The sequence below is a fragment of the Lissotriton vulgaris genome, chromosome 5, assembly GCF_964263255.1.
Source record: "Lissotriton vulgaris chromosome 5, aLisVul1.2, whole genome shotgun sequence".
Taxonomy (NCBI): domain Eukaryota; kingdom Metazoa; phylum Chordata; class Amphibia; order Caudata; family Salamandridae; genus Lissotriton; species Lissotriton vulgaris.
Window position 1 is genome coordinate 314780364 of NC_141693.1, and position 24028 is coordinate 314804391.

Sequence of the window (24028 nt, forward strand, 5' to 3'; positions counted from 1 at the left end):
GTGTGCTGGGTGCATCTGTGGAGCTGTGTGGTGGGTGCATCTGTGGAGCTGTGTGGTGGGTGCCTCGGTGGAGCTGTGTGGTGGGTGCTTCGGTGGAGCTGTGTGGGGGGTGCATCGGTGGAGCAGTGTGGTGGGTGGCTCTGTGGAGCTGTGTGGTGGGTGCCTCGGTGGAGCTGTGTGGTGGGTGCCTCGGTGGAGCTGTGTGGTGGGTGCCTCGGTGGAGCTGTGTGGTGGGTGCCTCGGTGGAGCTGTGTGGTGGGTGCCTCGGTGGAGCTGTGTGGTGGGTGCCTCGGTGGAGCTGTGTGGTGGGTGCATCGGTGGAACTGTGTGGTGGGTGCATCGGTGGAGCTGTGTAGGTGGAGCTGTGCGGTGGGTGCCTAGGTGGAGCTGTATGGTGGGTGCTTTGGTGGAGCTGTGTGGTGGGTGCATTGGTGGAGCTGTGTGGTGGGTGCCTCTGTGGAGCTGTGTGGTGGGTGCATTGGTGGAGCTGTGTCAGTGGAGCTGTGTGGTGGGTGCATCGGTGGAGCTGTGTGGTGGGTGCATCGGTGGAGCTGTGTGGTGGGTGCATCGGTGGAGCTGTGTGGTGGGTGCCTCGGTGGAGCTGTGTGGTGGGTGCATCGGTGGAGCTGTGTGGTGGGTGGCTCTGTGGAGCTGTGTGGTGGGTGGCTCTGTGGAGCTGTGTGGTGGGTGGCTCTGTGGAGCTGTGTGGTGGGTGCATCGGTGGAGCTGTGTGGTGGGTGCCTCGGTGGAGCTGTGTGGTGGGTGCCTCGGTCGAGCTGTGTGGTGGGGGCCTCGGTCGAGCTGTGTGGTGGGGGCCTCGGTCGAGCTGTGTCTTGGGTGCATCGGTGGAGCTGTGTAGGTGGAGCTGTGTGGTGGGTGGCACTTTTTATAAATCATTAGTAAAAGATCAATGAAATTCAACTAAAACCCTTATATAGCAGAAGAGGAGAAAGCTCTAGTAACGGGATTCAGGATGAATGTATATCTTTGAAGCAAATTGCCAGCATGTGAAAGGTGTAAAATAGCAATCAGCATAAAACGAAAATGCCAGCAAAAGACTTTATAAAATTCTGTGTGGCCCTGATAAAATAATTAGAGCGTTTATTATATCATGACCAACAATGGTTATTGTTTCAAGAGCAGCATGCGAGATGGTTAGGGGCTGCAATATAAACAAGTCCTCTGCATTGCTGTGGTGGGAAGGGGGGCTGGGAGAGGCAAGAAGGGAAGAATAGGGGCCGGGAGCAGCAGCCTTTGATGTGCTGACCGGCCGGCCGTGCATGACTAATTAGGGGAGGAGAAATGCCGGCTGAGGGAAGCTTGAGATGCCCGAGGAGGCTGGTGGCTTTGATGTGCACGCGCTCTCGGGCACTCAGAGAAATCGCCGAGTTGGTTTAACTCTGTTTAAGCTGCAATATAGCTCGCCAGCTATGCGCAAGCGCACAGCAGGCGAGCCCTAATAAGGGAATGGGGTTGCATACCCCCTCGAGCCTTTAATGGCCCTGGGGGCCCATGCTCCGGGACCGGCTCACCTACTGTATCCCGGGGCAGATCACCCAGAGCAGACAGTAGTTTCCCTGCCCGCAATGCCGCGGGCAGGGAATGTATTTGCTCCCATCAGGGGGGAGAGTTTTGAAATCTCCAGCCAAATTGGAGCTAACACTAAGTCTACTCCCAGCTGGCGGAAGCTTTTTAAGTCTGCTCCCGCTATATGGGTGCAGACTAGTGCTCTGTTTTCCTGCTTTCACTGATGCTAGCAGGGAAATCGAACCCATATTGCTCTCGCCTGGAGAGCAGCATCAATAGTTGCTGCCTCCGTGCGATAGTAATGTTGGCTCCCGAACAATGCAGGGAGTAGGTTGGAGCCTTGGGGGCCTGTGGCTCTCCCCGCAGCCCCCAATGTGGTGTGTGTGGGTGCCCTGGGTGGGCACTGGAAACCCACCAATCAATAAATGCCCAGGGCAATGGGGTTCCCAGGACCATAAAAGGATGGGGAAGGAGGACGGGAGCTATCCTCCCATTTGAATAAAAAATGCCCAGCCCATTGGGATGGGGCCCCCGGGCCCTAATAATGCTCGGGGTCATGTGCCCCTATCCTTTTTTAGGTTTCGCCTGAGGAACGGAGCGTAAGCTCCGCCCCCAGAGAAATCTCTAGTCTTCAGTAAGGGACTCTTGGAATACGCCCTCTGTTTCATTGGCTAGCTCCATAAATGGAGGCTAGCCATTGGAACAGAGAGGCGTCCGTCATGGCCGGACCAGATTCGGGGGCGTTCCCGAGAATTTTTGGCTACGTCATGCTACGTCAGCCAAAAGCCGGGAACGCCCCCGAATCTGGTCCGGCCGGGCCGCAAGCAAGCCGGAAGTCACGCCGCCGCTTGTTTCGCCCCCCCCCCCTTGTCCGTGCGCCGTTCCCAACCCCCCCCCCCGCCACCCCCTCCCGCTTCCGTGTCTTTCCCGCCCCCGCTTCCGTGTCTTTCCCGCCCCCCCCCCCCCCCCGCTTCCTCGCCTGCAGTCGTGAATTCTGTGTCTGAACAACTGTTCTGCTTACAAAGTTTATCCACACATGCGTACAGGTCAACATTTACTCTTTATTTAAAGCATGGCATTGCTGCGCATACTGTGGTTTAATTCCTGTCTAAACAACACGCAAGTGTCCCAAAACCTTTTTTTCTGCGTTTCCGTGAATCTCCCACTTGCTGTTCCCCTCTTGCCTTTAATGTTTTTTTTGGAAATCCATATCACTTTCCGGTATTAATATATGTCGAGGACATACAAAAGTCGTCGCTCTGGTATTTTTTTTTATCGGTGACTTTAACTCCTTGTAAGCCCCTTATTACCCGTCCCCGTATTCCTCGGGTGTCAGGGTTCCTTTAAGCACTATCACTACGGCTACAAGTCACGCTTTTTGCCTGTTTTACATTTTAAATTTAGTGTGTAGCGTAGGATAGATAGGTTGATGAGTTATGTACGTGCTGCAGAAATCTGTTTGCTACCTGCAACTAGCCATGAGCTGGAAACCCCGAAGCAGGTCAAAACAATGAGTAACATTTGGTTTGTTAAAAATAAAACGTTTATATAAAGCCTACGGCGCTACGTGTAGAAGGTTCTTTTTTTTTGCTGTCGTTTTGTGCGGATGAGTGACCCTCCCTCCCCACCCCATGCCCTCCCTCTCGTGTTTTTTAAGGGTTGCCTCTACTGATGGCGTCTGAGCTGAAACACGCCATAGACTGTCCAGAAGGGGATTTGCGCTGAAAATAAAATGCCCAACAATTGCCTATTCTAATTACCCCATAAAATGTCACTGAGACCATCTGATTCGTGCTAAAGTCTGCGTTTTACGCGCCCTGACCTTCAGCCTAATGACATTTGCACAGCTATGTTCTGCAGCTAGACTGACCCCCACCTAGATGGTGTATTGTTCTAGACAGCCCCTAGATGAGAGAGGACGGGAGTCGGTGCAGGGGGTCGCGTCCTCTCTCCCACCTCCCAGGAAGAGGAGCCCAGGGGTCTGAGTGACAAGGTAAGACTCGTCCACAGTGAATCACAAGATGAGGAAAGGACCGGGTGCTTAATATGTACTGAGCAGATTGTATGTCCCGGCTTCGCTTTGCACGCCCTGTGATCTTGGGCATGTCGTGTGTATAGAGCAGATTGTATGTCCCGGCTTCGCTTTGCACGCTCTGTGATCTTGGGCATGTCGTGCCCACGTGTGCAAAACGTATATATGGGAAGGAGCGGTGTTTTTTATTAGGCAATACAAAGAATTTATGAAACAGGTGGTGCCCCCAAGTACTCGCCCGCAGTTGTGAATTCTGTCTCTGTACAACTTTTCTGCTTACTGTTCTGTTTACAAACTATCCACACCTGCGTACACGTCTTTTCACAGGTCAATGTTTACTTTGTTTAAAGCATGGCATTACTGCACATACTGTGGTTTAATTCTTGTCTAAACAACACGAAAGTGTCCCAAAACCTTTTTATGCGTCAGAGATTGACCATGTGCAACATTTAAGCCAGGGCGCACCCCCTGAAACACAACACTTTATTGAACGGGGTCCACGTGTCCTCTCCATCACAAGGTATTTGATGTGCAGTTCAAGCTCATGAGCAGCGAGTCAATAAGATGACAAGGGCAACTGAAGAGATACCCTTTGACCTAGATGACATCACATGGTTGACCCACTCCCTCATCCACCCATAGCCCATCAATACACTCCTATTTGTTGTGAGCCCAGGCTCTTGCAGCCGTGTTTACATTTAGTTTCTGCTTCTGCTTTATGACCCTTGACCCCAAAGGCGTCAAGATCAATACAAGTGGTACCTGGGGGGGGGGGGATACATGCCTCCAATTAAGGCCTATACCAGTGCCAATTACACCCCTGCCACCTACCGCCAGTCACACTCAGCAATGCTCTGACTGATCAGGCCTGCACAACCCTCGCCTGATCTTTACGTATTTCTTGATTCGAGTTCCAGAGGGTTGATCGCTGATTGGCCAGGCTCAAAACCCAGAAAGTTGATGGGATGGTATTGCTATCAATGGTATAATCTTCACATTGGGGTCGAATGTACTTTGTCACTAGTACTTTCCCGTCAAACCAGCCTACTCTATTGCCAGCATTACGTGTTTTGTTTACAGGGTTATTTATTTGCAGTTTTCGGTAGCGCGATCTAGGGCGGTGCGACCGGTGCAGCCACACCTGGCACTGATCTCGGGAGAGGCTCTGTGTGCAGAAATAACTTTCGGTTTTAAAAGCACATGCTGTTTCCTTGTTGTGTCCAGCAGATTTCGGGGAACGATACAAATATCAAGATAAGTGGTGATTAATGTTCCTGTTGAAGAGACATCAGTTTTGTCGAGGGGCGGTTTTGACTCATTATAAAGTAGCGCAGAGGGTTAATATGCCTGCTGCAAAGAACGTGTACCTGCAGATCACGGAACAGTAATCCACATTGGTTTGTGTAACTTTTCATATAGACTGATCTAAACATGTAAGATTAGGGCTTTAAGTGGGTTGAAAAAACTGGAGGGTCTCTCAAAGCGGCCTGGCCGATGTGATCAAGTACGTGGCTTAAAGCCACGTAAACTAAAAATCTGTGCTTAGCATAGTGTGCCAATTGACCGGCATTTTTCTACTTCTGTCTTTCCATCCAGATATATAATACAATAAGTAACATTACACCTACAACAAGTCAGGACTATTGGCTTTGTCAGTGGTATTTTTATAAGATAAATAAGCAACAACTATGGCTTAGTTGTATAGAATATTGAAAATGCTTCAGTTCTGAAATGATGTTTTCAAAACCAACACATAAATAAAAAGTTTTTCATTCACAATGCCAATAGCTCAAACTTTTCCAAAGGCGAAACCGTTGCATTGTAAATGCTTGTTATTATATTGTGCCCCGGGCAAAGGGGTCCCTGAGGCCTATTAGGGATCAGGGAGGATAGGGCACATGGCCCCTCCCCTTTTTTATTGTATTTGGCCCCAGGTGATGGGGCCTCTGGGGCCTATTAGAGTTCAGGGAGGTTGGCTGCAACCCCCTTGAGAATTTGGCCTCAAAGGATGGGGTCCCCACGGCCCAAGAGGGAACGGGAAGGGGGACTGCCTGCCCCATCCGTGTTTAATTGCATTTGGCCCGGAGGGGGGGGGGGGGGATAGGGCCCTTGGAGTAGGCATGGGCGGAAAATCCGTTCCGCTCGCGGATTTTGCGGATTTCCGGGAAATCCGCAATCCGCGAGATTTGCGAATCTCCCGCAAAATCCGCAAATCCGCGAGCAGCGGATTTTGCTCGCACTGCTCGCACTGTTCGCGCCCCGCGAATAAGTGCAAAATTGCAGAAATACGATTTTAGCAAAACTGAAAGTAACTACTTACCAGGTTCAAAAGTTCAGGCTCATCATTAGTAGCCATTTCCTGTAGTGCTTCCTGAGGGGCCCCTCCAGAGTTCAGTTGCCAGTTGAAACTATTATGTGACCCTGCTCTGAACCTCAGAATAGTTACACATATGCCACAAAGGTCCTGAATTACAGCTAAGGGAGACAAGCAGGAGCCAGGCTGGAAGTTAAAATCCATTAATCAGCCCCTAATTCATTATTGTCAGTTGGGGCAGGGCAGGTGTTGTAACTAATTTTGCAACAATGAAAGCACTTAGCAAGTGCAAAAGATCACTAATCAGGGCGCACTAAGGAAGCAGGTGCCAGCTAAAAAAATATTCGGTGACACATTAATCAGCCCCAAATAAATTCAGGTCACTTGAGGCAGGGAAGGTGTGCTTTGCTTTGCCGAAAATAATGTACACTGGACAACCAGAGGGTGTGGTGATGAAACAGAGGGTGGCATGGGTGGGCCAGAGGGTGGCATGAGTAGTCAGAGAGTGGCAGTGGTGACAGAGAGTGGCAGTGATGAAGAAGAGTGTCCCAAACAGGCTGGACACGTAGAAACAACAAGTTCGCGAAACTTGCGACCCGACAGGTAAGTTCGCAATTTGCGAAAGTGTACAAAACCCTCGCGAACTGGCAGAAACACGGGCGAACACAAAAAAAAAAAAAAAACGCAAATTCGCGGGAATTCGCGGATTTTGCGGATTGCGAATCCGCAAAATTCGCGAACGCGAGATCCGCAAAATTCGCTCATGCTTACCTTGGAGCCAATTAAGGCTTGGGGCTGCAAACCCCATCCCCTCAATGTATATGTTTAGGCCCCGGGATGGGGTCCCTGGGCCCTGAAGACCAACTCTATGCTGTGTACACAAAGGTTGTGTGAGGCGTGGGGTTGGCAGCCTGCTGGGGGTTTGGGCACAGGCCCTGGCTGCAGGTCATGACCTGGAGCCATTCCCTTCTGCGCATGGCCAAAGGCTGCGCACAGTGTGGCGTTGGCAGTATGCTGGGGGTTCGGTCATAGGGTGTGCCAGCAGGCCAAGCCCTGTGGCCAACGCCTTGCTGTGTACAGCAGACTGTAGGGCATTTGCAGATCAGCCTGGACAAAGACCTTGAACGGCGTAGAGTTGGCTTTACGTATAGCGATTAAATTTTACTTTGCGTTTAAAAAATGTAGAAATTCACTGAAAAAAGAAAGTAAACCTAGTTAAGTGTGATAAAAATATGTTCTTGTTTAAAATTTTGAGATATCAGTGAAATCATTAATGAGGTCATAAAACATGTCATGAGTGATTATAATATGTGAGGTCGTAAGCAGTGCATGACTGTGGCACAAGTTATAGTTAGCGCTGCTAACTATAAATGATAAATTTCAGTGTTTTTTTTAGTTCAAAACGCTAATGTAGTCATCGCCGTTCACTTAACTATAACGTAACTTTAACCTTTGTTTTTTATAGTGAAAACAAAATATTATATATGTAAATAAAAATTAACTCTTGTCTCACAACTGGAAGCCAATGGAGACAAAAGTATTATAATGCAGCAGCTCCCCCTACTGGGGCTACTATGCAACTCTCACCAAATATTCTTCAAGGATGGCACTATTGGCGTTGTAAATGGCAATATCCTTTACCCTTGTGTTATGGGATGGATGTATGTGGTTTGAGTGGAATTATGTAGGTTACTTGAATTTTATTGACTCGTACAGACCTGTCTCAAAAATGGTGTTACACATTTAATGGAGCAGCACGAGTACTCCTGAGAAGGGATGTTCTATATTTTCTGAGTTGGTAGTATTCTGTTCTGCAGAAGTGGCATTTTTTCAATTGAAAAGTTCTCAGGGTCTTCACATTTAAGTGCAGTATGTCTCGATGATGGCTTTAGTAGTCCCTGCTACTTGGGCATAAGAGTGACGTGAGATGTGCGGACAGTGCAATACTCAAGGGGCAACAGCTGTGGTGAGTAACACACAATCTGTGCAATTACAGTGGTGACGCAGACTTGATGTGCACTGTAAAGGTACAGGAGCCCTACAGTACTCCAAAGAGTTTAAATGTGCGCTCCTCTCGCTTCTTAGGAAGAGTGTTGCACTTTGAAAGGGACAGCATTGGCATCTCTGCTCATAGCCGGCAGCGCTTCCCACGGACACTGATGGGGAAACAAGCACTTCCAGGTCACTTGCAAGCACAGGCACTGTCCGGACTCAGATCGGTGCACACCCGGTGAAGCTGTATGTTCCAGTCACCCAGAACCCAAAGGCACAGGTGGAATCAGCTGCAGCATCAAGTCGACACATAAGGCAGACATGCTCCCTAGCGTTCTGCCGATCCACATATGGTAGATTGGTAGCGGTAGCCATCTTCGAGGGGCACCGCACCTTCATTTACAGTAGGACACGGACAGTGTATGTGTTGCAGGTTTCACAACAGTTTTAACTATACCCACCATTTGTTGCCGGTTATTAGCCACTGTCAGTTCCATTCAATTCAGTTAGGGCGGAGAGCGGAGCCCAGTGCTACGGGTGGTGCAGTGATGTCCATTCTTGTAAAGAGGAATGACGGAAAACTTTCTGTGCAGATGGATGACGGGGAGGGGCGCTATTCTGAATACTCCCACTTGGCATATAACAGGTTTGCCAACTATATAAATAAACGCATCCGTTGAGGTATGGATTGTTTAGTGCATCATGTTGCTCATGAGAAGTGTTCATAGACTAGGTTTGCTGGTCTGTTAGAGAGTGGATATATCTTTCTTGTACACCAAACCTTGTGTTTGAACAACCAGTAGGCACTCCCAGGGTTTCCAGGCGAGGAAACTGGCATAAGTAGATCCAGTTATTTGTCACGGATCACACAATTGAGTCATCATCCGAGGTCTGTAAACACCACCCATACAATAGTGTGTTGTAGTCTTAAATTGGAGGAGTGCAGAGTGGGAGCTGTAAGAGCAATAAAGCGAAGGACAAAGGCACTTATTCAATGAACCTTGGTAAAGTAGCATGCGGACTACCCTTCTGTGTTCATATCAGAGCAGGCGGGGTATTTCTCAGCCCTGTGGTAGTATTAATATTTCCCTAATCATTTCAATATCCTGATCTAATATCCTGGTCACAATTGATAGCACCTCTGCACATTATCATGGACCAGTAGTAGCTCCCACACTATGTGAACCACGACTGCTGAGGGGAAAGCTGCCCAGAAAGCACTTCCCTTTTGGAAATCACCTGTGGGGCTGGCTTTCCGGGATAGAGGGAGGCCTATGGTTACTTGTGAGGAGTTTTGGAAGAAATAAATCCCCAAATATGTGCTCAAATAAAAAGGTTCATTGGTAGCTATAACTGTCAGCTGATTTTACTGAAGGAGTCCCGGATGTCATTGAATAGATCATGTGTGACATGGGACTATTGACAGCCATGACTACTTTCTCAGATGCAACAACTACCATACTCCCAAAACCAGCCAGGACAATTTGATTTGTCAGTGGTTGTTTGCTGTTTAAGATAAATGTGTAACAATGGCTTTGTTGAAAAGAGCATTACAAATATTACAGATTTCAAATTATGAGACTATGAATTAAACACTACTGAGACCTGTGGCGGGGAAGTGGTGGTCTTCAGAATGCCCCACTCACTCCTGTTATGTTCACACTCTGTTAGAGATGTACACCCTTTTTCTCTCCACAGCTCACCCATCTTGATATATCCTACACAGTCTTTTCTATTGTTCACCCTCTTTTCACTCTTTCCCAAATGCATTTCCCCGTATTTCTTTCACCTCACCACCCCCAAACACACAATGCACCCCCTCATCTGCAAGTGCTGCATTTTCCGTTACTTTTACCTAGTCAACTATTTTGACAAAATAAACTACACGAAAAGACCAGGAATTAACTAACACGTTTAAGGAATGAAAGATTAAGTAAAACATGTGTCATATAAAAGGAACTGAATTGATGACATGTATCACCTTAACATATTTTTACATTCGTTGTTCAGAAAATTGGATCAATGTTTCTCGCAAGCAACGTTAAGGTCATGAATAGGAGGCCAGAGAGTGACCGGTTTCAATTTCCATTTTGTATTATCTCCTGGTCTGAGACCCGGAGGGGCCCAGCCCATTTAAAGTCCTGGAACTAGTCATGCACCAGAACCAAATATGCACAGCCTAGGGAAGAGGATGTACCAGACGGATTCAACTGATCCCGGTTAACTCTGAAACACTCACAATCGAGATCCTAAGTTGCCTTATTTCATGTACCATGGAGGGAGGGGTTGGTGTTACGGGGGTGGGCTGGCGGTCATTTGTCACGAGCATGCCTTTAATTATGTCCTTGAAACAGTCTATGCCTCTCAAGGAGGCCGCACTTCAGTTGGCAGGAAGGAAAGCGAAAGAGGAGGTGCGCGACAGCCACAATTTAGCAAGAACAACTTGGGTATTTTGCATAAGATTTGTTTATTGCCATGTGCCAGCATGCATCTAGATTCCATAACGCAAGGCTGGGAGCAGAAGCGTGAAGGTGCCTTGATACTGCCCCAGGTTTAGCAGCTGCTTGCTTTACACACTGGCAGGTTCAACCCGCGATGTTTACTTTTCATTTTCGTTGCAGTCGGTTGCTAATTGTGAAGAAGGCAGCTGCCAAAACAGGAGCAGCAGTTTCAGCTCTTGGGGGGTGACTTTGGCTTCTCGATTATTTACTGCCCGCGTGTGGGTGTATTCGAGTGCCTGCCCATATTATGCTCATCACACTATATCAAAATAATACGGATTGGGAAGCACGTTTGTATGAAGGAGATCGCTAACTGGGCTGCTAATATACCGTCCCCCAGGACAAGTAGGGTGTTTTATAAACTCACTCATGGATGCCATTACCTCCCTGGCGTGCGGAACGCCGAATTTTACCATCCTTGGGGACCTAAACCTCCACTTTGATGATCAAGGCAACAAACTTGCCACAGAACTGAAAGCTGATCTAAACTCCCTAAATTTACAACTACTTAGCAACGATCCCACCCACCTGAAAGGACACTTGCTAGATCCCATCTTCTCTAATCTCTCCAAACTGTCCGCTCAAACCCCTCTCCCTCTCCCCTGGTCCGACCACTTTTTGGTCCCTCTCAAACTCCAACTTGGAAAAAGAAAATCTCGGATACTCCCTGCCCCCGGGCCCCGTCACGGCCATGGAAAAAACTAGATACTACCCTATGGGAGCGCTCGCTGCTCTCCACACTGCCCACAGTCGACCCCGACCCCTCCAAAGCTGAAATTCAACTACATAAATGGGTCACTAACTCTCTCGACACAGTCCTGCCACTTAAAGCCCTTCCTACTAATAGGAAATCCTCCAAACTACTGTGGTTCACCGAGGAACTACGGGAACTAAGACGGAAAGGTAAAAGGCTGGAACGCCAATGGAGAAAGAACTGGCACTCGGATGACAGAAGTGGCTACAAAGCCCACATCAGGTTCTACAAAAATGCACTTAAAACGGCTCAAGCCTCCTACTTCGAGGATCAAATACTAGCCGCAACCAACTCCGCAAAAGAGACTTACCGGATAGTCAAACTCCTTTTCAAAATACAGGAACCCCCACCCCCTCCTGACCTGGATGGCGCAAAATGCAACCAGATGGCCGATTTTTTCTAAAAAAAAAATCGAAAAAATCCTGAACTCCCTCCCGCCTGCGACAACTGCACTAAAAGACTCTTTCCTCCCGGCCTCCCAAGACGCCCCAAGGCTGCTTTCTTTCCCTCAAATTACTACCGAAACGTTCCTTAGTGTCTTGCACAAAGTCAAAAGCGGCGCCCCTTCTGACCCAGCCCCGATCAGTAAACTCAAACAAGTTGCTTCTACCATAGCCCCCCCTCTTACTAACCTGATCAATGCCTCCTTCGAAACTGGCACAGTCCCAGTAAACTGGAAAAAAGCCACGGTAAAGGCTCTTATAAAAAAACCACACCTCGACCCTTCTGACCCATCAAACTTCAGACCTATCTCTCTGCTACCGGCAATTAGCAAAATCGCCGAGAGAGTGGCAAATCAACACCTTTCCGAGTTCTTAGAGTCCAATCATCTTCTCCGCCCAACCCAGACTGGCTTTAGACCTGGACAAGGGACGGATACCGCCCTGTTAGCCGTGGTCGAAGAAGCGAGGGGCATACTGGACGGAGGAGGATCGGTGGCAGTGATCCTCCTCGACCTGAGTGCCGCCTTCGACACGGTGGACCACGCAACCCTTGTCCATCATCTCGGGCTGCTGGGAGTGGCAGACTCCGCCTTGGCCTGGATCTCATCCTTCTTGGAGGACAGGTCTTTTCAAGTGACTGACGGACATTCCATCTCCAGGGCTCATGCACTCAAGTGTGGGGTGCCTCAGGGATCCTCCCTGAGCCCCACACTTTTTAATGTGTACATGGCTCCTCTCGAGGATGTTGTTAAACCTTTTGGGATCAAATCAATAATGTACGCCGATGACACCCAGCTCATCGTGTCCCTTAACCAACCTGACAACGCCCTCTCCAACCTGTCCAGCTGCCTGGAAAAAGTTCACCAATGGATGTGCGAATCCCGGTTAAAACTGAATGGGGAAAAATCTGAAATACTTCTTCTGGGAAACCCTAACAAAATACCCACCCCCCTTCCCTGGCCACCATGCATGGGATCCCCTCCATCCCCAAAATCCGAAGTTAAAAGCCTGGGGATATGGTTGGACCAGGACCTCAGCTTCAAAACACAAGCGAGGAAAACCACGGGAACGTGCTTCGGCCTTATGAAGATGGCACGAAAGATTCTCCATCTACTCCCCCCTCAATCCAGGAAGCTCTTGATGCAGGGGCTGGTGAACTCCAGACTGGACTACGGGAATGTCCTATATCTGGGGGCCCCAGCCTCTGTACTCCACAGACTCCAATGTTCACAAAACGCGGCGGCAAGAATACTAACAGGAACTGCAGCAAGGACCTCTGCCAAGCCGGCCCTTAGAAATTTGCACTGGCTGCCAGTCAAAGAACGGGTCAACTTTAAGACCCTGTGCATGGCGCATAAAATACTGCACAACGAAGGCCCCCCTATTCTTAGACCTCTTGTGTCCTTTCAACAATCAATTAGACAACTCAGATCTAACTCCCTTTCCCTTGCAAAAGTCCCCAGAATTAGAAAGGCCAGAACAGGTGGTCGCTTGTTCTCGTACAATGCTCTGAGACTGTGGAATGCCCTCCCACTCTCCCTGAGGCAAGAACAAAACCACTTTAGATTTAGAAAAAAACTGAAGACCCTCCTCTTCCCCTGAGCACTACCCCCCTTGATCGCACACTCTCCAGGATGATAGTTACCAGCGCCGGGATGCCCTAGGGTAGCTGTGCGCTCTATAAAACCCACAATCAAATCAAATCAAATCAATCGGAGGGTACTGTACTGGGGCCGCTATCTAGGCCCGGCGCTTTGGGAATGTTACAGGTATGTTGTGCCTTTCTGATCCCAGCCAAAAACCCGGAGTCATTGGATGAAAACGCTGTTCTCTTAGTAAACACTGCCTTTGGGGTAGTTTTCATATGATCCTAGCAGTTGTTTTAAATAAAGGGGTCTGTGGTGCTCTGAACAACTTGTATTGTTTCTGGACATGTTTTCAAATAAGTCAATGCCGGTATAAGCCAGACAAGAGGAGGGGCCATCACACACTGTATAACAGGAGGAAGCGTGAAGGCACTTAAAAGTAGTACAATGGACAACAAAAATGTTCTCTTAGTGAAATAGCCGGGGAAGAAACTATTCACAGAAAGGAGACAATTAGAAAAATGTACCAAAAAAAAGAAAGTATTTAAGACCAGCAAAACAAAGCACGAATGGCAATACATAGGTGTGCTTAAAGCCCATAAACTGATTACTACATGTCTTGCAGACAGCGCAAGCACTGCCTAAGCTCGACCTAAAAATGCACCAATAAAAAGAAAGCATTTAAGACAAGCATAACAAAGCACGCATGGCAATACATAGGCATGCTTAAAGCCCACGGATTACTAAACGTCTAGCAGACACTGCAAGCGCTGCCTAAGCTCGACCTAAAAAGCAGTACACCCAAAGTTAATCTTATCTCTGAAGTCTTCCGATATGTGATAATCTATGACATTTTATTCAGCAATGGCAACTCCCAAAAAGCTTTTTCTTTTTTTGCTTAGGAGACTGGAGGTCGCCCATTAAACTACGCATACAATGTAATAAAGTAATGTTAAATAAACGTGTTCTATTAAAAATAAAAAATAATACTACACATATATTTCAATACATTTTAATTCATGACAAATACATTTAGAGATTCTTACTCTAGGTAAAACAAACTTTTTTGTTGTTAAAAATGACGAATTACATATATTTTTATTATTTAATAGTCATTTAAGTTAATGTGATGTATGATATTAGTTCTAGTATTAAAATAGATATTTAATTATTTACATTCAAATATTTTAATAGTTTTTAATTGAAGGCTAAACTTTTCCCACAGATAGACATCCACGGTGGCGAGGTCTCTGTAGTAACTTCATACTCTTAAATCCTGGTGTAGGAGGCTCCGCCAAGGGGAGGAGAAATGCAAGTCTACACCTAGGAGTTACATTACACATTAGTATATTTACCTTTGTGAAAAGGGCCCATTGTCTTGATTGGTAGAAGTCAACCTGGACCCTTGACATGGCCAATCACTTTCTACATTTCCCATGCTACACGTTTTAAGACAATTACTAAACTGTACACAGTATTAAGTGAATCTTCCTTGACCTATTGGTATCTTTTGAAATCAGCTACAGCTGCCTCTAAACTGTAAATAATAGACTTGGCCTTCAGTTGAAGCTGTTATCTGCTGCTTGCATCCGTCACATCCAAACATTTTAGCCACTAACAAACAATTCTAGCATTCAAATAGTACAGTGTACAATCCTTTATTGTTGTGAGTATTCATGCATTTCTTAAACAGCATGTAAGCCCTAGTACTTTCAGAGTATGTGTTTGTGCTGCACAAGTCAACACCAGTTACATGCAAGTACTTTATTGTCAAGAGCACAAGTATCTAATACAGACATACAAGTAACTAACTGCAGTTTTAATATAACTGCAAGCAGATCGAAAGTCCAACTGATTTGGAGTGGGTGAGACCCTAGGTACTTGAGATAGATTAAGAAGGAAGAGAGACACTTTGGATTGAAAGGAACATGGGTTTAATGGTATTCTCCATTTATGCGCTCATGATCAGAAACGTCATAGTCACATCCATTAGAACCACCCCAACCTTGTTTCAATCTGGAAAAGAACTGCTGATGCACCTCCTTAAGGGACACAACCTCAAAACACATTAACAGTCCATTTATCATCACCAAAACCAACTTCACCTCCACATATAATCCGACTGTATCTTTGCCTTTGACCCTGTATAGCGTTCCAGTGTCTTTCGCTAGGTTTGTGCTATACAAATACTTCGAATACATACATCATGGTCCAATAGCAGCATCAGGTTAAAGGACTAGGGGCATCTACAGAGGACTTAAGTTGAGATGGGGAGCTTACAGGTCCTCCTCTGGTATGGAGGGGATGCACAAAATGGTACTTACTTTATGACTGTGTCCATCGCAGCGATCCGCTCTGTGACAATAAGGGACTCACTGTGCGTCACATCATTCAGGGCTGGTCCAGAGTTACAAGCCAATATAACCTGTAACACAAAACAACTTCACTTGACTGGTCTCTCCCATGCAAGGCCTTGTTCAGATGTCTTATACTGTCACTGTATTTTTCAGTATGAAAAAAATCATTGCCAACAGAGCACCGACATTGCAAACAGGACAGTTGGTATGCACCATGCCCAGTGGTAAGAAGTTCAAACTCGGTGGAAATGTGCACTTTTTTTTAAGCAGTGGTGTAGTGATGGGTGAAAAGGGGACAAAAAAGAGGGAACCAATGAAGAGGGTCATTGTGCAGTTGGCAGATTAATCAAGGAGTAAGAAGTGACCAAGGGAGTAGGTTACAACCCAGCAGGGATGTATGTTGTTACAACGCATGCTTTTACCACGCATGCCTTTACAACGCAGGTTTTTCAACACAAGTCGTTACAACGACTTGCATTGGGGGGTGATGGATAGTGAATAGTTTAATTTACTATTCCAACTCCAGTCCCCGTGGATAGTAGGGAAGGCAATGGATAATAAATTAAACTATTACCTATCCTAGAGCGCCTCCCAGCGCAAGTCGTTGTAATGACTTGCGTTGAAAAACGTGCGTTGCAAAGGTACTGCATGGTAAAAGTTGCGTCGTAAAGGAGGTTTCCCACCCAGCCGGACTGGGGTAGGTAAGGTTTTGGAAGTGGTTGTCAAAGACTGGGTTGCTCTTTATTGTCGTTCCATTTTATTTGCAAAATCTCCTACTATATATCTTCAAGAGGAATAAATAAAGTAATGGTGGTTTTTAAGTGCAAGGGTTGGCTTAAAAAATTTGAAAATAGAAGAAAGCTTAGCTTAGGCTATACATTTGAAAGCCCAAAATGTTGAATGAACATATGATTAAACAGACCATAAAATTGCACACACAGAAAAAGTAGCATTAGCCGCTCAGACCGTAAGAAGTATCTAGTACCTAGAAAGCTACTAAAAATGTAGAAGACATGATGGCTAAAGCCTTAAACCGCTCTAAGCAGTTTCTGGATTGAAACATCCCAGACGTAGCCAAATTAAGACTTTGTAAAGTTATACTCATGAAGAAAAAGCTATTTACCTGTATCTGCACACAACAATCTCAATGCTCAGTTCCCAACCTGAGCAGTCACTTTCCAGGAGTACCACAATGTTACGGATTTATGTGAGGAGTGGGCAAAGTTGGCATTTTGGCTGCAAAGTTTTCCAAAATTGATAAACATTTTCTGGTTAAAAGTTCTGCGCAAAATATTTATTGAATTTTCCCAAAAGTTTCGTTTTGCAAGTTATTCTTGGGTTTTCTTTTTTAGGGGAAGACCTCCCTTAGGAGAATTTTTGCAGAAATTTTAAGAAGCTTGCACCATTTTTGAGAAAAAAAGTTGCGACTTTAGCAGTGGAAAACAGTTGTAACTTTGAGGATTCCTACTTTAGGAAAGATAAGAATTCGCTCCAGATTTCACACTCCAAGTGAAGTGAAATATGTACTGCGACCCGGGTACTTCTCTATGGAAAACCCTTCAGAAATAAGATCTAGACATTTGCAAACTGAAACCAGGTCGGAAAGTGGGGCTTGAGCGTGGTATATTTTCATGTAATTTATAAGTTTGGTTAAACTGCGCTTGCAAGTTATCTCACATTCTTACCTTGAAAACCACCCTGGGAAAAACCACACCGTGAGATAAAAATTTCTATTGACTAATCCTTAGTGCATCCCCAAATGGTGACAGTTGTAATCTTATTAGTGTTGTGTTTTATAATTTTAGTCTATTTGCTTTTTGGTGTTCCTTTTCCATTCATTTTATTGTCCAAACTGCTGCAGTACTATCACTGTTTCATTAGGAATCGCCAATCATATAGCCATTAGAACCACTAAAATGTCAATGCCTGTTTCACCATTAACTTCCTCAGAGCATTCATCATAAATTTCAGTGCATCTACTCCGTTGTCTGGAGTATTTATTTTGAGATCATTTAAGTTAATTAGATCATTTATATTCCTTCATTCGTTATGTACCCATGTTTGTGGAATAGTGGGTTCATGTGAGGTGATGACATTTCAGGCATGCATTTTTTCACACTTGCAAAATACATCTGAACGAACCCCATGGTATATCACTAGGCAAGAGAAATGGCAGACTAGCTTGTACTGGGGAGGGGATCTATACATCTTTGTAGACTTCATATAAATTAAGTTACTTACCTTCGTAATGCTTTTTCTGGTAGAGACTAACTACAGATCCCTCAACTTAGAATATTCACCAGGTGTCAGCTTGGATTCGGAAAATCTTGACTAGTACCTCTCCGTGCCAGTAGGTGGCGTCAACCTGATTTGCATCAGCGTTGTCCTCAATTAAATTGACGTGCGCTGTGCCTGCATAAGCACCACCCTGGTGCTTTGACATGAGCTTCTTTCATGATTATTTCCATGCCAAACACACAGCGCCACGATTTTGTTAGCGCCAGGATGCCTGCAACGGTGACAGTCGCGCTCTATAAATTCTTAAAATAAAATAAAATAAAATAAACTGAGTGTTTGACATGTGTGCAGAATCTAACAGGATGTTACAGTGAAGAGCCCATTTTGCAGACAGAGGGTGGGAGGGTTATGAAGAATCTAGGGTTAGATAGAGTCTCTACAAGGAAAAGCATCACCAAACTTGTTCTTCTGATAGAGACTTCCAACTGCAAATTCCTCATCTTAAAATAGATACCCAAGCAATACCGCCCAAGAGATGGGTGTGCGAACAACTCAAACCAAGTGGTCTTGGAGGATTGAATGGGCAAAATGCCCACCCTGACGGACCTGGCCGCCCAAGCATTAGTGCGTCGTAACTATGAGGCTGGGACGCCCACGTAATAGTTTGGCAGATGTCCAGGACAGGTATCCCACATGCTACCACATTAGTAGTTGACCTGGCCAAAATGGAATGGGCCCACTAGCCCTCAGGAAGCTACTTTAACCAATGCTTCGCATAACTTGATGCAGATTATTATTCATAGAGAGATGATTCTTTTCTGCCCTGCCTTGCCCCTTTCTTTGGTGCGATCGATGTAGAAAGAAAGAGCTCTTAGGGCGCAGGCGGAGAAGTCTCTCCTCCGCTTTAGAAGGATGAGGTGGGGCAAACAATTGTCAGGATGATGTTTTGGCCAACAAAAAGAGTAACTACCTTCGGCAGAAAAGAGGCATGTCCAAAGAACCAGTTTTTCTCAATAAAAGTTGGTGTAGGCTGGGTTAATTGAATGAAGTTGCAGTTCGCTGACTCTCCTGGCCGATGTAATGGCCACAGAGAAGGCTGTATTGATACTTAGGAATCCGAGCGGAGAGCAACACAGGGACTCAAGTGGGAAGCCTATGAGGAAAGTTAGGACCAAATTAATGTCCAATTTGAGTGGGATGAAATGGGTAGGGGGAAAAAACGACGCAGGCCCTTAAAAAAACATATGCCACAGTAGGTGACTTAAACAGCAAGGGCTGATCCGGCAACAGCAAAAAAGCAGAGATGGCCGAAAAGTAACCTTGAAAGATGCCCAGAATAAGGCTTTGCTGGGCTGAGGACAGCGCAAAACAGTAAAACCTCTGATAAGGGGGATGAAAGCAGGTTAACATGACAGGACGACCCCATGCCACAAATATGTATCAACCACAGCCATTTAAGGTATTTGAGGGATGCCTGGATGTCAATAGGACATCACAGATCGTGGGAGACAGATTAAAGGCATTCACACCCTGCCTGCTGCATAATCTTCAAGCATGAAGGTGGAACATGTAGAGGTTAGAGTGAAGAACCCTACATGCTTCTGAGAGTGAAGATCCTACTGAAGAAGCAGACTGATCAGAGGACAGCAGCTCATGCGACAGATGCTCCGGAAATCAGGATACCAGACTATCCTCACCCAGTCCGGAGCCACAACCATGACTTGAGACCATTCGGTCCTGAACTTCTTGAGAACTCTGGCAAGAGAAGTATCGTCAGGAATCCGTAGAGGAGACCCCGCTTCCAGTCGAAACTGGAGTAGTCTCTGAGTTAGAGCCACTTTGGAAAATTCAACTCGCAGAAGACCTGACAATACACACTCTCTGTGGTGGTGAATAGATTGAGCAACTGTTCTCTCCATTTTTGGGAGTGACCTTTTCACGCCCTCAGATAGGGAGTATGTAGAATTGTAGGTTACAGTGTTCTAATTTGGAACCATTTTAGACATTAAAGAAGCCAATCCACAGAACAGAGAGCATTGTACCAGAAAACGCATTACCAAGGTTAAGAAACGTGTTCTTCAGATAGATACCTCAAACCACAGATTCCTCATCTTTGAATAGATACCAAAGCAGTATCTAGCCGCGGTGACAGGTTGTGGAGTAGATTCTAACCGAGTCATCTTGCAGAAATAAGTGAGCGAAATGACATTCCCATGTGACCTGTCTATCAATGCACAAGTGCTTTGTAAACATATTTACTGACAGCCAAGTCACAGTCTGGCCGATGTCAAGGAGAGGCACTCCGCGAGCCAACGCATTGGAAGCAGCCTCAGCCATGTTGGGATGTTTTTTTTTTAGGCCGTTCATAGATGGTATCTTGGGCAGTGTGTAGCATATCTTGATGTAGAGGTCTATCCACCTTGACACAATCTTTTTTTGCACAAGCTTCCATTTCTTTGCCCAGAGAACCCAACACAAGTTGATGGTTAACTCAATGATCCTTGGTGCGATCAACATCAAAGGCCTTTTTGCAATCCAAACAATAGAGCCTCTCCTCCTCTTTCGAGGGATGATGAGGAGCAAAGGACACTGGTAAAGTGATAGAATGCCATCCTGGGGTGTCTATGAAGAACAATGATACCAACCTCACTACACAGGCAATCCTTAGTATCCAGGCCTACACAGATAACATATGATGGCATACTGTCCATCAATGTTCATATGGAATCTCAGCTAGACCACATCGGGCATGTCGATTAGGGCACATGGGGGGAGTGGTGGGAGGGGCACCAGAAAGACTGCATTTATGAACAGGGTGGCTGGACCTGCAGAACAAGACATACATTTTCCAAAAGCATCATCCTCTTGAATCCCCTACCTTGAGGAGGGATAGAAATGAGTTTGGGTACAAGTTACTTGTGCAGGCCTGTGTAGTAGGACTTTCTAGGATAGGGTGCTTAGTGAGACTCTAGCTTACCAGATGCTTCCAGCCTATTCGCAGGTGAGCAAAAACAAGGCTTCAACCATGTATCCATCAAAGTATCTGTGAGGGCATCATTAGAAGGAAGTAAGGACTCGGACGTTCCTGCCCACACAGCAGATTTGAAGTCAGAACATTTGTTTTGGATTTCGATGGAGGGCAGCTGTAATGTTAGTCCCTAAGCTCCGCACCAAACAACAGCTGCACATGATGCACTATTCCATTGGTGGGCCATCCGTAAATCAATGTAGAAAGCATCATCATTATAACATGGGGGAGCAAGTCATCCCCCTCAACATCTTGGAGTACCCCCTGCTCTGGCATAGTATCAGAGTCGGAACAAAAAAAATAATGGAGCCTCTTCTGGAAGTTGTAAAGAGTGGAAAAACTGGGTTAGAGTTGGGCTTCATAACAACCAGTTGTACTTATGTGATCCCATAGTATGATGTCTTTTGGGATTGAGCCGAAGTTAGTCCGGGTCTGACTTTGGCAGTGGGTCATCCTCAGGCACCGGGTGGCAGGAACTGGCATGGCTCATGGGACCAGAGTGAAAGTCTGTATCGCAGTTAGCACGAGTCTAGAAGCAGGTCTCAAGAGAATAGATAGTACAGGGGAGGAACCAGCTAGCAGTAATGTAAGTGGAGGCCCCAGGGGTCCCATAAGGGGCTGGGAAATGCTAAAATATTTACAGCATGGCTTCTTTACAGGCCTCAATTCAGTGTGTAGCAGATGAAATACAGGGAAATTTGGAGTAATGGAGATCAACTGAAGAATCAGTTTTGTGGTTGAAGACCTCGAAGGGGAGTGACTTACATTGTGACACTGTTAGGAAAAGCCTCTTTTTGCATGTTCACCCCCACATTTTAAGACTGATGCAGCTGGTTTATCGACTCAGTGCACTGAGGGCTACTAACCCGACCTTAGTGCCAGTGTTCTCATCCCTTACAAATTGTATGTCGAATTGACTAGCCCTAATTGGCAGAGGCTGACTAGCTTATAAGTCCCTAATATATGATACCCAGGGCATGTAAGGCACAGTGTCTACTGAGAGATTCAGCACAGATTGTTCTACCCTATGCGTGACAAAGCACAAAATGGCTCCTAGGCTGCCACTGGAGACTGTAAGGGCAACGGTAAAACCGCTAGTTCAACTTTGCCATTCAAACCAATGGCAAATCCCCCACTTCCCTTAACAATATATGTAAGTCTTCTTTAAAGAAGGCCTATTGAGCCCTAAGGCTGGGAGCTATATATTATTAAGTAGGACATGCATTTAAAAAAAATATATATTTCCTAACAGCAACTCATCCAAATTGTCATTTTGCTGTGAAAGAGTTAATAGCCCCATTGGCTAACACAGAGTTAGCAGCTGACCCCTCGGTTAACTTCGGAATGGGACTACTTAGATGGGTACTCCAAGTTTCCAAATTAATCACGGCATTAAATCCACCTTGATGCCAAAGGATAATTTAATGTCACTATCGGACAAGTGACTTACCTTCGTTAATGCCTTATCTGGTAGAGACAGAATCTAGCCGCAGAGTCCTTACGTTAGAATATCCCAGGTGTCAGGCTCGATTCGTAAAAACTTTGCTCGAGCAATACTCTAGCATACGGATAGGTGGCATCGGTCGGCTCTACGTGACATCGTTGGCATCGTCTGCGCCAGAAGGGATGTCCGCGTTTCCTATACAGGCGCCACCTCGGCACGCTGATGTCCGTTACTTATCACAACTTTCTACACCAGAAGTGCAGAGCCATGAAGTGCACTGACAGTGGTGTGTTTAGAACATCTAGGGTCCTGAAAGGGACCAGCCCTGACACTAAAAACCTATCCGCAGAGCGGGGAGGATGGGTTGGTCATTAAGGACCCTGCAGCTATATTAAGTCTCTACCAGATAAGGCATTACCGAAGGTAAGTAACTTGTCCATCTGACAGAGACATCTAGCCGCAGATCCCTTACCTTAGAATAGATACCCCAGCAATGCCATTCCAGGAAGAGGGACTGCTGACATGTTTAGACCAGGAAGTCCCGCAGCACAGAGCAGCCAAAAAGGCCATCCCTGATGGCTTGGTTGTCCAGGTAGTGGCGCTTAGTGAAAGTGTGAAGTGATGCCCGCGTTACTGCCTGACAAACGTCAAGGACTGGAACTCCACGTTGCAACACTGTGGTGGCAGCCTCAGTTCTGCTGCAATGAGCCCTTAAGCCTTCGGGAGGCTGTTTCTTTTCCACAGCATAGCAAATTTTGATGCAGAGGACGACCCATCACGAGATAGTCCTCTTTTGCACCGCACAACCTTTCTTTGATCCAACGTACCCCACGAAGAGTTGGTCGTCCAACCAGAATTCTTTAGTGTGGGCAAGGTAGAACAACAACGCTCTTTTTCGGTCCAGACGGTGGAGTCGCTCCTCTGGTTTAGAGTTGTGCGAAGGAGAACTGAAAGTGGGCAAGGTGACTGATTGCCCCACGTGGAATGGTGTTACCACGTTCAGCAAGAAAGAGGCCCCCTAGTGCGAAGCACCAACTTATCAGGGAAGAGGGTCAGGTAAGGAGTCTTGGATGATGGAGTCTGCAGCTCGCTCACCCTACTGACGTTATTGCCACTAAAAAGGCTGTGTTGATGGTCAGCAGTCAGAGAGGGTCATTGTGCAGAGGTTTGAACGGAGCACATAACAAGAAGATGAGAACCAAATTAAGATCTCTCTGAAGCCTGATGAAATGAGATGAGATGGCAGGAACATATGTACAATCCCCTTAAGAAATCTATATACAATAGGAAATTTAAATAAAGAGGGTTGGTCTGGCAGCCTCAAGAAGGCATACAAGGCTGAAAGGTACCCTTTAAGACTGCCCAGAGCAAAGGTCTGCTGGCCAAGTGTTAAAATAAACAATAAGACTTGAGAGAGAGGAGCAGAAAGAGGATAAATAGACCGGTCAGCATAATATTTCACAAATTTCTTCCACCGGCAGGCGTTTACAATCTTGGCAGTGTGACTCCTGGCTGCCAAAATAACATTACAGACTTCGAGAGGAAGGTCGAATGCTATCAACTGCTGCTGCTCAATCTCCATGCAAGATGGAATACAGTTGACAGTTTCGGGTAGAGGGCCCTCCCCTGCTGCTGCAACAGAAGATCCTTCCGAAGGGGCAGTCTGATCGGAGGATCAATGCGCAATTGTAGAAGCTCTGGATGCCAGACTCTTCATGCCCAGTTCAGAGCCACAAGAATAACTTTGGCCCGGCCGCTCGTGTTTTTCTTGAGCCCCACTCAAGACGAAAAGAGTTTTAGAACGATAGCCAG

The 24028-nt window shown here is 46.3% G+C and overlaps 1 protein-coding gene across 1 annotated transcript in view; it reads right to left on the reverse strand.

Moving 5' to 3' along the window:
- The window catches only part of PANK4 (pantothenate kinase 4 (inactive)), a 482323-nt gene that overhangs the window by 60350 nt on the left and 397945 nt on the right, over nucleotides 1–24028 (reverse strand). Inside the window, exon 17 of the mRNA XM_086921549.1 lies at nucleotides 15474–15574. Coding sequence (XP_086777675.1) covers nucleotides 15474–15574 — 101 coding nt within the window. The remainder of the gene's footprint in view (nucleotides 1–15473; nucleotides 15575–24028) is intronic.